We start from the raw sequence: 14,152 nt of genomic DNA, 5'->3' as shown, positions 1-14,152 counted from the left end.
ATATCTTTTTTTTACATCATTTAAATATTTTATCTTTAAATATTTTCATTAATTCAAATAATAAAAATAAATAAAAGAATATAGGTTTCAAGAGAGAAAGAAAGAAAAGTGAATAAAGAAAAATATTTAAATAAGCTCTAAAAATTCTATAAGTAGAGAATGTAGCAAAATAAAAATAGAGGAGCTTCAAAATGAGAATGAATTTAAGAAGCTAATAAAAGTGAATTTAATCAAATTTTTAAAAGAGCTACGGTGAGTGCTCTTGGTGATCATTTTGAAATCACTTAAAATCACTCTTTTATAATATTTAAATAGTCAATTTGAACTAAAACTATTAGCACTTTGAAGCAATTTGGAAAAATCACCATCCTTGATAATTATCAAGAAAATATAATAGCTTTTTTTAAAAAAATAAAAATCCTTACAATTTATAACGTGATGAAAAAAGAAAAGAAAATAATAATATATTAATAAGTTGTTTTCTAAAAAAAAATGTTAAGCGTTAGGCCTTTATTTATTGAGGAAATTACATGTTTTATGCTTTTTAAAAAAAAAAAAATTATTTTATGGCTTTTTTTTTTTTTTTTTAAGTTTATAGATCTAGTTTCCAATAATTTTGTATAAAAATTGGTTTATGCTATGGTTTTAATCTTAATTAAGTTTGTTTAAATTATGAGGTTATTTTAGTCATTTGAGTATTTTTTTTGACAAAATTATTTGAGTATTTTTTATTTTATTATTTTTATATTATTAAATCTTTATTTTTCGCAATTTAATGTTACAGTTCAAAATCACAAATACATATTTACTTTTCCATTTTTAGTTTTCATCTTTTCAACTTATTTTCTCTGTGACGTCATCTTTATCCTTTCTCTTTTGTTGAACATTTTGTTGAATCTTCAACTCAAATTATTTCATTATTTATTACTTTACTTATTTTTTTACAATATATAAATAGAAAAATACTATAGAACGGGCGTACAAAATGCCTGCACGAAATGCCCGCAAAAGTGCGACTGTTTTTCCTCTAATTTTATTGGTTAAAAATAAAAGATGCACTACTTTATATTTAAGAATGAGTGTATTCTAACACTTCTCAGTATTCCAACTCCTCTCTTTGGGTCTTTTCAATCTTCCATGTTTCTTCAATCTTTCTTCTCTAACTTCTATGTTTCTTTACTGATCAGGAAAAACTCACAAAATAAAAATACCCTTTTCTGTTCCACTACTGGCAACACCTGTCTAAACTCTCCTAAGGAAAGCGTTCACCATGGTGGCGGAACACTGCCGTGGAAAACAGTATGACAAGATCAGAAGTCCTACCATGCGTGGCTATTTTTTTAAACCATAGATCTCTGAACAGATTAGTTAGATTTATTAGATACATTAAAATTATAGTGTGCCAAACCACCAATATTGTCCTATTATTTCACCATCTTCACTCTTTCTCCAAATTATAAAAGTAAAATTTTTGCAATTAGAATGGGACTTTAAGTGCTAGAGACATTTACAATTTGGTAACAGTTGCCTAATTTTTTTTTTGGAAAGTTAGATTGGATTTCAAACAGAGGAAGAAGATTAACATTTTTTTTATTACACATTTGTTATTTGTCTAGAGGATTAGGTTTTTTTTCCAAGTGCCTGTAGTTGATTCCATTTTAAGTGCAGGAATTGTTTATTGAATATTATTTTCTTTGGTATATGTGTGCTGGGAAGTTCAAAAATGGTTGCTAAACTTGAAGAATATGAAGCAGAAAGAGTATGGTGATAATGACTTCTCTCTCCAACCCTTTCAAATGCGCATTAGTGAAAGGAAGCTCCATGGATGGCACCGTGAACCCATAATTCCAAATAAAATATTTGGGGTTCTATTGTTTTCCCTCAATTACACAAAACTACTCTATTCATTCGGTAAATCATCAACTTATTAAAGAGTCAATTAAAAACCTTGCACTTAACAAACAAAAAAAAAAAAAAAAAAACATGGTTTTGCAATGGCTATCTAAGAATAGATGAATGCAAACCAATAATAAAAGATGCAGAGCTACATCTAATACTACTCACGGTTCAAGGAAAGATTTTTTCTTTTCATTTTTTTTAAAAAGCTATATTAATTAAGTGTAGTGAGAATCACCATACATCCAATCTTAGTTTAAGATTCTGCAACCATCAATTTTAACCAGTAATATTTCTCAAAAATCAACCGCATTGGTGTGGGCGTTTTCGTACGCTTGCACCACAGATGGACCCTATATAAATATATATAATCAAATCAATTTTTTTGTTCCAGTTTTTTCTTTTACATTTTTTTAAGATCATGACTATTTTTTTTCCTTGTCTGTGTTAAGTAACTGATTATTTTCACGTTTTCAAATATGATTTTTTTTCTTCAGATTTAGATGTTCCCATCACAGTAATTGGTTACTCATTCACGTTTTCTTATCACATTTTTCTTTTAAATATTCTCATTAGAGTAATTGGTTATCTATTCACGTTTTCATTTCTAATTTTTTTCTTTTCAAATTTAGATGTTCCTGTAAGGGTTAATGATTGCCCATTCAAGTTTTCATACACACACATATATATATATATTTCTTTCATGATTTAAATGTTACTCATTTACGTTTTCATATCTATTTTTCTTCTTTTCGAATGTGATTGTTTTTATCAGGGTTATTGGTTATTTATTCAAGTTTTCATATCTAACTTTTTTTTTCTAGATTTGGAATCATTCATGTTTTCATATCAGTTTTTTTTTCCAGATTTGAATGTTGCTGTCAGGGTAACTAGTTACCTTTTTATATTTTTTATTTCCAAATTTAGATATTCCTATGAGGATTATTGTAAAAAAAAGACTGAAAATTTTGATTTGATTTTTTTTACATAAAGTGAAAAAAAATTCTAAATATTACAATAATAAATAATAAAATAATAAAATAATTATGTGATATTAAAATATGTGTGAAAAAAAAACCAAGGAAAAAAAAGAAAAAAGAAAATGGAAAATGGAAAAAAAAAGAAAGAAAGAAAATTGAAAAAATATATTAAAAAAACAAATGATGTTGGAAAAAAAATCAAGATGAAAAATAGAAGAAGGAAAAAAAAAATGAAGAAATTGAAAGAAAAAAAAAGATGAAGAAAAAAAGATTGAAAAAAAATGAAAACAAGTAAGGAGAAAAAGAAATAAAGAAAAATGCTGGAAAAAAAATAAATATTGAAGAAAATAAAAATAAAATTACCTGATTTTGAAGAATCAAAATTCCATAAATATGAATTTCTAAATTAAAAAAAAATAAAAAAATATCCAATATTGTTGTAAAACAATAGAAAAAAAGAGACATATATATGAAAATTTTCCAAATTTATTTATTTTGTTGAGAGAGGAGAATTTAGTAATTTTAGGGGAGAGTGAAATGAACCAAAAACCCTAACATCTTAAACCCTACATTACATTACCACTCTACTCTTCCCACCCAGCCAGCCAGCCTTCCCACAAAACCTATTTCGGCCATCTCCATACTCAGCACATTCCTTAACCCAGACAACTATGAGAGCTCCTAGAGGTGGCGGCGGTGGATTCAGGGGCAGCCGTGGCGGAGGCGGTGGATTCAGAGGGAGTAGCCGCGGGGGCGGGGGTCGATTTGGCGGCGGTGGCGGAGGCTTCGGTGGTCGTGGTGGTTATCGCGACGAAGGGCCTCCTGAAGAAGTCGTTGGTCTGTATTCTTTTCGTCTTATTTGGTTTCTTAACATATTTCTTATTTTATGTTTGGCTACTGTGAAAACGGTGGAAATTACCTGCAGAAAGTTTGGTTATTTATTTTTTTAGAGTTGAATCCGCAACTTTTGTATGTCTACAAACTGTTTGTTAAAAAGAAAAAAACTGGGTTATGTTTAATTTGTGTTAAAGTGAAAATGTTTATTTGTTGTTTTGGGGTTGTACAGAGGTTGCCACTTTCCTTCATGCTTGTGAGGGTGATGCAGTAACAAAGCTCACACATGAAAAGATACCTTACTTTAATGCTCCAATCTATCTTCAGAACAAGACCCAGATAGGGAAAGTTGATGAAATCTTTGGCCCCATCAATGAGTCTGTGAGTTTTAGAAAGCTCCACCTTGTTTTTGCAGTTCCTGGTAGTAGTTTGTTGAGTGAATGTAGCTTATGTATGTATGTATGTTTGTTTGTGCAGTATTTTTCTGTTAAAATGATGGAAGGCATTGTTGCAACTTCATATGCATCGGGTGACAAGTTCTACATTGACCCAGCAAAGCTTTTGCCACTTGCAAGATTTCTTCCACAGCCAAAGTAAACTTTCTATTATCTCTACTATTTGTTACTAACATACTGTCTCTGCTCAGATTTCTTTATTATTAGACTGTGATGACAAATTAGGATGTTGATTATCCTCAATTCAACATTATTAGTAATCACATATTTTTGCTTTCGTATCAGTCTAAACTTCCATGTCTCTTGTAATTTGTATGTTATGCAACCTAAAGCCTTTGGAGATTCTCTTTCATAATGGTCCAATGGTGACAATTCTCATTGCTGTTTTTTGTTTTCTTGCAGGGGCCAGGGATTTTCTGGAGGCCGTGGTGGAGGAGGACGTGGCAGAGGCAGAGGAGGCTTTGGTGATCGTGGGCGTGGAGGCTTTCGTGGAAGGGGTGCTCCACGAGGAAGAGGTGGTCCGCCCAGAGGTCGTGGTGGCTTTAGGGGGGGCAGAGGGAGATTTTAGAACATTTTGTAATTTCTCTAGTGCTCTTCTCCTTTTGTGTTGTCAGTTAAGGATATGCATAGGGCTTTACTACAATAGAGTGGTTTTTATGTTTTTTTTCCTCAGTGGAGTGATTAGTTCTCACTGCATTGTAATTTTATCCTTACTGCAACCTGGACTTCAATAGTTTTTTATTCGCATTTCATCAAGATGGTTTTTTAATATTGTTTTGAACATCGCAATTGATGCAAAATCTTCTTTAGACCCATACCCCTTGATCAAATTAGACTTTAGTAGCGGTTTGTCTAATATATATCTCTATATGCGGTTGCTAAAGTCAATTGTATACTTATACTTCTTGGCTTAGATCATTTTCAAAGAGAGGTATGATCCAATAATCTCAACTTTGTTTAATTTTTTTTGTAACTATTAAAAAGAGGCAAAATGGGATAGAAGTTCACTAATTGCTCTGTTAAAAAACAGAACATTTATAAATGAGATACAATCTTATTTCCTCACATATATGCTTAATCATAATATGGTGGAAGACATACAATCGACAATCAACATAAGCCAGTGTTCTAAATCTGGCATGAGATTACACTAACATTCCCTTGTACGCCTTTAGAATTGGTTTAAATTGTTTTTATGTTTCTCTTGTGTAACTCTGGCAGAAGAAATCAGGGCCGACGCCAAAAGAAAAAAAATGTGAACTTTTGCTTCAAGTTTGTCCAAGCAAATAAGTAAACGCCAAATCCTAAAAGAGAATGAGAAGAACTTGGAAGACTTCTCATCTTTTATTCAAAGAAGAAATCAGCTCAGGCCTCCCATCCCCTGAGGACGGTTGCTCTTGCGACGCGGTTAACTGCGAGGGTGAAGGCTCCCATTCGGAGGTCGCAATTGTGGGTTTGGCACATGTTCTTCACATCTTTAAATCCCCTTGTCATGTAAGTTTTCAGTTCCTTGTTCACCTTATCTTCATCCCACATGAAACCTTGGATGTTCTACATAAATACACAGAAAAAAAAAACACAAAAACCGAAAACTTATCATCATTTGATCATCTGTTTTGGAAAAAGTTAGCTTAAAATCTGAAAATTTATTACCTGCACCCACTCAAAGTAACTAACAGTAACACCTCCTGAGTTTGCATATATATCTGGAAGAATCACCACTCCTTTCTTAGACAAGATCTGCAAAAAGTGTATTTTTGAGATTTTAGAATTCCCTTTTATCTACTTTGTAACTGTCTTTTAAGAAAGAAACTAACTTCGTCGGCGTCAGGGTCAGTTGGATGGTTAGCAGCTTCAATAATGAATTTGGCTTTGATCTCATTTGCATTTTCCCTTCATTCAAACCAAAGGGAGAAACCTTATTCAGATACACTATTACTAAAACCAGTAGGAAGAAGAATTTTGCTCAACAACTCATCTCTTATCTGTTAAATATGAAAAGAACCTGTTTATAACACCCCCAAGAGCAGCAGGGATGAGAATGTCACAGTCTTCAACCAATATTGAGTTGGGTTCTATTGAATCCCCACCACTGAATCCCTTAACACCTCTATTTTCCTTGACATGCTTGAGCAGGCTTGGAACATCAAGTCCTTTGCTGTTCTTTATAGCTCCAGTGATGTCACTTACTGCCACAATCTTGCCACCGCTCTCGTGGATCAACTCAGCTGCCCAGGAACCAACGTTGCCAAAGCCCTGCAATGGAAAAACATAATAAGATTTCAAGAGGTAACTACTCACTCTGTCTCTCTGTACTGTTTCATTTCTCATTGAGGTTTTGTATTGTCAAAAGTCTTGTCCATGAACACCAGACGTTACCATTTTCTTCATAAGTTTTTCTTGGAAGAAAATTATCTGTGTCAAAGTAGGCTCATTGGACTATATACCTGTATAACAAACCGCTGCCCGGCTATGCTTTTCCCATGCTCGTTAAGCAAAGCCTCTGTCGCGAATAGTACTCCTCTTCCCGTGGCTGCATCTCTTCCAAGAGATCCACCAAGATCCTAAGAATTAAGAATTAGGAAGTTGTCAGTCACACTTGAAATGATAATTTTCTTCAACATCCTATGATAAAGCACATTGGTCATATACTTACAATAGGTTTTCCAGTCACCACAGCAGGAGAGTGGCCATGAAATTTGGAATACTCATCTAATATCCAAGCCATAGTCTAATAAACCAGAAAGAGGAACAAAGTAAATCCCAATTTAAAGTCTGTGAACTTAGCAAAGAAAATGTTAGATGATCAACCTGTGGACCTGTCCCCATATCTGGGGCTGGAACATCTGTATGTATTCCTATCAGATCATGTATTTTCTGGGTGAAAACTCTGGTAAGTCTTTCCAATTCAGATAGACTCAAGTCCCCTGGATTACATCCTATTCCTCCTTTAGCTCCACCATATGGTATGTTAGCCACTGCTGTCTTCCATGTCATTAGCTGAGCTAAAGCATTGACTTCATCTGGGTCAACCTACATCATCATCCATAAAATTACTCAACAATATCAAAACAAGAACATAGGAACAAACAAATACAGATATTCCATGGTAAAGAAAAAAACCTCTGGATGATATCTTATTCCTCCCTTCATGGGGCCTCTGGCATTGTCATGTTGTACCCTAAAACCAACAAATGATGCCAAAGTACCATCATCTTTGGGTATGGTACACTCAACCTGGAAAAGTAAGAAAAAAAACCCTTATGATTTTTTCAAAATCACAGAGAAAAAAGGTTTGAGTTTAGTTGAGTTTAGTACCTTGATCTCTCTAAAGGGTATGAGCAAACTCTTCTCAAGTTTGGAGTCTAACCCCAGAAGCCTTGCTGCCAGCTTGAAGTTCCTGTTGGTTGCTACTAAAGCATTCATTTTCTTTCTTTCTTTCTTTCTTTCTCTGTAATGGTAAACAAAGACCTATATGAGACTGCACCCACTATAAATATCTATATATATATATATATGTATGTATATTTATATATACATGGAATGCAACCACATTTATGATAAAACCCAACATGGGATTTTAGTCAAAGTCAGCATTAAATTATTCAAATGACAACATTAAAACGGGAAACGAATCATGTGGACTTAATTAAAATTTATTTCTATTAATTACATCTACTACTTAGGATAAGGCTTACATGTATGAATCAATGTATATGTAGTTCACAATTCACATGTTTATTTATTTATTTATGTACTTATTTTGTTTTATGAAGAAAAATGATAAATCACACGTAAGAATGATTGTAATGGATGAATATGGAACACATAATTATGCATCATGTATATCTTTTTGATAGCTCACCAAATTAGAAATAATCATTTTTTATATCAAACACACAGAACATGTCCTTAATTATTAAATAACTTTTTTTTTATTGCAATTATTAAATAACTTGTTTTGATGATTTTAAATTTTATTCTCCTACAAAATCATTTTTATTTTATTTATTCTAGAAAATGGTAGTATTATTGATTGATAAATATATATTTGGAAATTAAATTTATTTTCATGATATATTTCCACTTTTGTCAACGTTTTTGACAATCACATCCCAAAAGATGAACAAAATTAATAAAAATAATAATAAAATAACCACAATTTTCCTTGTATACCTCCCTAGTTAAAGCATCACCAATTAAAAAAGTAAAAAATGAACAAAAAATTATGCAAGTAGACTAGACTAGTGCATTCCACGAGAGAACAATTATATATAATTGTATTATATTCGAAAGGATTTTTTTTAAAGAAAAAAAAGATAAGCCAAAATTAATATAACTAATTGTTATTGAAAATAGAGTCATTATAGTATGTGGCAAGTAAGAATTGGTTATTATAATCCCATCCCACTTGGGTAGATTCCAAAAGCAAAGCACCTAACACTACAATTGATAAAAAAAAAAAATAAAGCAATAAATATTTTCTAGGGTTTCTGGAATTCTGATGTGTCATCAATAAACAATGTGTTTATAATTATTTCCAAGTTAGGATACATGTACGATATATGAAGAATTTTTAATTTTGTTTGGCTAATCCTAATTAGTACTATGCTTTTAGTTTGTATATAATTATCTTCTCTTTTTTTTTTTGAAAGGATATATAATTATCTTCAAAACACTACAAATACAACTTTTTTCAATAATGGGAAGACAATTATTCAGAATGTCAGCAAAAGTGACCATGTCCATTGCCTTTTTGAAATACTTGTTACCATTATTTAATTTAATTCTTTTGTGAAACTTTATTGTCACAATATTTTATTCACTAAAAAATTGGTAGGGTGACACTTTTAAAATTTCAAAATTACATCAGATTATTATATTGGTTAGGCAAAAGAGAAGGAACACCTAAACTTTTCTGAATATAATGTAAAATTAAAAAGTCATCAACAAAAAAGCATAGTAGAGCCTAGAGACATAAAAAAAGTGAACTCATTTTTCTCATTAAAAAAATGCATAACATATATTACAATAAGTTCATCCATAACACCAATAGATTCTTTGAGTTTAAGAAGAATTTGAATATTATAACACAGAAGATGAACTAACTAATAATGGGTATGATTTCACTTCTCATTTTGTACCTTATCAAATAATAAAGCTAGTACGTTTAATAATGTCACAAAACATATATATATATATAAATAAATAATTCTATTAAGAAGAAGTAATCGTACCAAGAAAAATGGAGAAGAGTAAGTACTCAAGAGGGTTGTTGTTGTTGTTGATGAAGAAGAGAAGAGTAGTATAGTTCTCAAGAGTGTAAACGACACAAAGGTATGGTAAGGTATATATAGAGCAAACGACAAAAGGAGAATCCAATTCTCTAATCTAAGGAATCATATAAAACACATATATATAATTATACACATATATATATATACACATAAAAAAAAAAAGGAAATAGTGGATGGAGGACGTAAGAGAACTTTGATCAGCTGCAAAAACAAGAATATGAATATGAATATGATGCTCTGTTCTCTCTTGCCTATTCAATCTCTAAGTAGTACCACTACCCTCCATGGCTACATATAATTATGTCCCTACACTGATAACCTACTTTTTTATTTGTTAAATTCAATTATTATTATTTTTATTTTTTGCAACAATGATAACATTTTTATTTTATTTTTAGATCTCTTCAAAATTTCGTACAAAAGAGAAAGTAAAACATTGAAATTTTATTCAATCAAAGTTTTACTAGCACTCATAAATATAAATAATTTGCATTGAAATCTTGTTAATATCATTTTGATAATATACTTATATTATATAAATTTTGATATTTATGAAACATCATGTTTATAAAATTGTTAATTCATTTACTAGCAGTCTAACACTTCAATTCCATGATTATTTATAATCTTTTGGACCCTCTGTTTTATCGATTAGGACTCGACGGGCCATCTTATTCGCGAGCTGGAAGGTTAAGACCAGAGGGTCGTTGTGAGGAAATTGGACATGGGAAGCGTCTTCTTCAGTAAAAGTGATCAGTTGGGATTCGACCCTCTGTTGTTTCGGAGCTCGCAGTTCATGCACGTAGGGAGATCCATCTCCCGTTTTCAGCTCCTAGACGTGCCTCTTTTGAGCATTTATGCTCGCCTTTGCAGTGTGAGGTCACTACAAGAAAAAGAGTCTACAGCGACGACTTTTGTCGTCGTTGTAGATCAAGAAATCGTCGCTGTAGGTATACAACGATGACATGTCGTCGCTAAAACGATGTCGCTGTAGGTCCGTATGTGTAGCAATCTACGACGACGATAAAATGCAGTCGTCGCAATAGTGTTTTACTACAGCGACGACATGTCGGTCGCAGTAGGGAATCATTTTTTTCGGTTGGACTGGGATATTGCGACGACATGTCGTCGCTGTTGGTGGTTGCAAAATTTGAAAATTTGAATTTCAAAAACTTTTACAGCGACGGCATGTAGTCGTTGTAGGTCCGTCGACCACTCTTTCTACAGAGATGCCATGTCGTTGCTAAAGAGTGTGGGTTTATATACCTACAGCGACAACATGACGTCGTTGTAGTGTCACGAAAACTCAGATTTTCGTGTTCAATATGCATCATACGGCGACGACATGTCGTCGCTGTAGGTATACAATTTTAAAATATATATTTAATTAATTATATTGATTAAAATTTATTTAATAAAATATTAAATATTAATTAAATAAATAAATAAAACCAACTTATTTAATTAAATAATAAAACAACTTTATTAATTAAATAATAAAACTAATTTAACAATATCCATAGTCTCCAAAATGTAAGATAACAAAACATAAGTAGTATTGTCTCCAAAATAAAAAAATAACACAAAATATAAATAATTTAAAAATAGTAATATAATAAAACTAAATGTCATCAAAATCAATTCCAAAGTCATTATCGTCAGGCTGTTGTGGTGGTTGTGATGGTGGCTGTGGTGGTTGCTGTTGTGGTTGTGGCTGTTGTGGTTGAAAGCTTGCCTTCATGGAATGTATCATGTTCATGTCCAAGTTGACAGGTTGAAATTGTGGAGGTTGGATGTTCGGATTTGTTGTTTGCAAATATTGTTGCATTTGCTGGAAGTTGTTGTTCTGGGTCATAAAGGCTTGACTGAAGTGTTGAATCATGGATTGGAAAGCCTCAAGTGGTATCGTCGGAGGGCCAACTGTGGTGGACAGAAACGATGATGCCTCCAATTGTGAAGAGGATCCGGTGGTGCTTGAGGCAAAGGTATCAGTGCCTTTCAACTTCCGTCCAATACATCGGTTGTGGCCACGACGTTGATCAAGTACCTTTGAGACGACTTGTGTCTCATTGACAGTGGTACTTCCTGATTCTAATTCAGATTGAGATTGGGATTGAGATTGTATTTGGACTTCTTGCTGCAAGACATCCTGCAGTTTAGAAATAAGACAATTAATACATAATATAATTGAATAATATACATAGATACAAAACTTAGAAAGTTACTTACATATGCATCCTTAGCATTCGTGTTCACCCATCCACGTGTCGGATGATTGTGTATGTCATGGAACGTATCGATAATGCTGGGCAGTTCCTTAGTCTGAAGATTCATCTTAGAAAACAAAATTTAACAAAATATCAGTTAAATATTGAAATTACTATTAAGATAACTTAAAATATTTCAAATTATCTATATATTTTTATTTACCTTCTTAAATCGAGCAGAAGCATAAGAAGTCTATCCATGGAGACTTGGATACTTCTGTGTTGCTTTGTTGACAACATTTGCCTTTGAGCATGCCATGAACCGTGGAGTGGTGAAAATGTCAACCAACTTCTGCCAACTCTCGTTGCCAATGTCCTCCGGTGGATTCTTTCTGGTTGTCTCGATATCATCATACCCTCCATGTTCATCGAAGTGGCTTTTCTTGCGACATTTTCTATCCTTGTAGCGATCTTGAAACTCTAGCTCAATCCCAGTCTCTATCAGTCGCCACTCAGGGAGAGCTCGGGGAAGAATGGAAACTTCCTTAAAAAAATGGTGAGATTTTTTAAATTATAAGAAAAAGCATTGCATGTGAATAAGTAGATAAATTTTCCTCAAACTTTTGCATCAATCCAATCTTGTGCTCATCTGGAACACTCTGCCACGAGTCATAGTATAACGAGACATGGTGACCAATAAGGTTGTCAATAAGTCTCATGAACAACGTCCCAAAATTACCAACTGATTTGTAGGTTCCCTCCTTCAGATCAAATTATAGAGCCAATAGACCTTTATTGTCGTTGATGAGCTGCTGCAAATTTTTGGATCGAGAACGACCTTTTCTTTTTGCGGTAGCCGCTGCATATGTTAATTAAACAATACAATACAATTAAATAAAATAATAACAATTTGTCATTTATTGATAAAAGATAGACTAATTATAGTAATCACCTGTCTCACAGGACGTAGGAACTCGCGTGGGATCTGGAGGAGGAGGAGGATCCGCTCCATCACCGCCATGAGAACGAACAACAATAGCAGACATATCTTTGCAGTTTAAATAATGATTAACTTAAATTCTGTTATAGTTGGAGGTTAATTACATAACTTAAATAATTTCAGTAATGCAGTTGAAACTATTGAAAAACAAACATTGTTGATAAAAGTCATATATTGATTGAAAAGACTTGAAATTAAAATATACACATTAAACATACAAATATGAATATGGACTACAAGAAATGGCATTTTTGCCGGCGCAATTCGGAATTGCGCTAGCAAAAATGACTTTCACCGGCGCATTTGGTGAATATCGCCGGCAAAAGTCATTGTTTTTGCCGGTGCAATTTTGCGCCGGCAAAGGTGACTTTTGCCGGCGGAATTCGGAGTTGCGCCGGCAAAAGTTTAATAATTAATTACAAAGGGACTTTTGCCGGCGCAATTCACCTAACGCGCTAGCAAAAGTGAACGTGGATTTAATGATGTGCACGTTTTCAATGAGGTAGGTGGCAAGACTTTTGCCGACGCGTTTTGTTGCGCCGGCAAAAGTCAAAAATTGCGCTGGCAAAAGTATGCTTATTAAAACGGCGTTGTTTTGAACTAAGGTTTCTCTGATACACTTTTGCCGGCGCAATTTTTGACTTTTGCCGGCGCAACGAAATGCGCCGGCAAAAGTCATAACATTATATCACAGCCGCCCGAGTCTTCTTCTCCATTTTTTTTTTCAGTTTCTCTCATTTCTCTCATTTCTTCCCTCTCTTCTCTCATTTTTTTTTTCAGACCCTCTCTTCTTCAACGGCTCCATCTCTCTCAAGAGTAAGTTATTTTATTTTTTTGTTTGTTTTGCCCATAAATTTTCTTCTCATTTCACTTGTTTTTCTTAGTTTTAGCACGCCGCCGCCGACGGGACCACTCCGCCACCACCGAACTACCTTGCCGATCGGACCACCGCGCCACCACCGGACCACCACGCTGCACAGGTATATGCCGATATATATATATTTATATATGTTATATATTATATATATAAACTGATATATATATTATATTATATATAAACTGATATATTATATATTATATATAATTTGATATATATATTATATATTTAAACTAATATATATTATATATTTAAACTAATATATATATATTTAAACCGAAAAAATGTATATGGTTATATTTATATTTATGTTTTTTTTTTCTGTTTTGTATTTTCTTATTTTTTTATTTATTTATTTATTTCTGTTTATATATGATTTAATTTTTATTTTTATTTTTTGTTTTTATTTTTATTTTTATTTTTATTTTCTGTTTTAAATTTTAGAAAAAGAGGTACAAGAAAAAATCAAATTTTATGTTGTGCATGATAGTATAGTAAAAATCATTACATTAGATGATCTAATATAATCTCATAATTAGAAATTAATTTAATTAGTATTCGATTAATCTTAAGATTATGAGATTAGATTTGATATTATAATAAGAT

At 32.4% G+C, this 14,152-nt stretch overlaps 2 protein-coding genes across 4 annotated transcripts; one reads left to right on the top strand and one right to left on the bottom strand.

Annotated features, from left to right (window-relative positions):
- The first annotated feature begins 3,430 nt into the window (after positions 1–3,430).
- On the top strand, positions 3,431–4,917 carry LOC133824545 (putative H/ACA ribonucleoprotein complex subunit 1-like protein 1). Its single transcript, XM_062257442.1, has 4 exons — positions 3,431–3,713; positions 3,943–4,091; positions 4,188–4,303; positions 4,568–4,917. Exons 1-4 carry the CDS (start codon positions 3,548–3,550, stop codon positions 4,731–4,733), a joined length of 597 nt encoding a protein of 198 aa, XP_062113426.1. The 5' UTR covers positions 3,431–3,547; the 3' UTR covers positions 4,734–4,917.
- A 232-nt stretch (positions 4,918–5,149) lies between these two features.
- On the bottom strand, positions 5,150–9,537 carry LOC133824543 (glutamate dehydrogenase 1). 3 transcript variants are annotated; one of them, XM_062257440.1, is made up of 10 exons: positions 9,403–9,537; positions 7,484–7,616; positions 7,289–7,402; positions 6,977–7,198; positions 6,822–6,896; positions 6,613–6,729; positions 6,171–6,421; positions 5,983–6,058; positions 5,819–5,905; positions 5,150–5,716 (listed from the first exon to the last, which is right to left on the bottom strand). In XM_062257440.1, exons 2-10 carry the CDS (start codon positions 7,589–7,591, stop codon positions 5,531–5,533), a joined length of 1,236 nt encoding a protein of 411 aa, XP_062113424.1. In that variant the 5' UTR covers positions 7,592–7,616; positions 9,403–9,537; the 3' UTR covers positions 5,150–5,530. The 3 variants fall into 3 exon arrangements, with proteins under 3 accessions (XP_062113424.1, XP_062113423.1, XP_062113425.1); XM_062257439.1 differs by having other exon boundaries at positions 7,484–7,612; positions 9,403–9,496; XM_062257441.1 differs by having other exon boundaries at positions 7,484–7,604; positions 9,403–9,474.
- Between the last annotated feature and the right edge of the window lie 4,615 nt (positions 9,538–14,152).

The sequence above is a fragment of the Humulus lupulus genome, chromosome 3 (genome assembly GCF_963169125.1).
Source record: "Humulus lupulus chromosome 3, drHumLupu1.1, whole genome shotgun sequence".
NCBI lineage: Eukaryota > Viridiplantae > Streptophyta > Magnoliopsida > Rosales > Cannabaceae > Humulus > Humulus lupulus.
The sequence above is the reverse complement of the archived record's forward strand: the minus strand, read 5'-3'. Positions and strand labels throughout refer to the sequence as shown.

Excerpts from the sequence above, each read along its gene's own strand:
- LOC133824545 (XM_062257442.1), top strand. The coding sequence starts at position 3,548 with ATGAGAGCTCCTAGAGGTGGCGGCGGTGGATTCAGGGGCAGCCGTGGC. Across the intron at positions 4,092-4,187 it reads TTGGCCCCATCAATGAGTCT|TATTTTTCTGTTAAAATGAT; the intron begins GTGAGTTTTAGA and ends TTGTTTGTGCAG. Across the intron at positions 4,304-4,567 it reads AGATTTCTTCCACAGCCAAA|GGGCCAGGGATTTTCTGGAG; the intron begins GTAAACTTTCTA and ends GTTTTCTTGCAG.
- LOC133824543 (XM_062257440.1), bottom strand. The coding sequence starts at position 7,591 with ATGAATGCTTTAGTAGCAACCAACAGGAACTTCAAGCTGGCAGCAAGG. Across the intron at positions 6,897-6,976 it reads ATATGGGGACAGGTCCACAG|ACTATGGCTTGGATATTAGA; the intron begins GTTGATCATCTA and ends CTGGTTTATTAG. Across the intron at positions 5,906-5,982 it reads CTGACCCTGACGCCGACGAA|ATCTTGTCTAAGAAAGGAGT; the intron begins GTTAGTTTCTTT and ends CACTTTTTGCAG.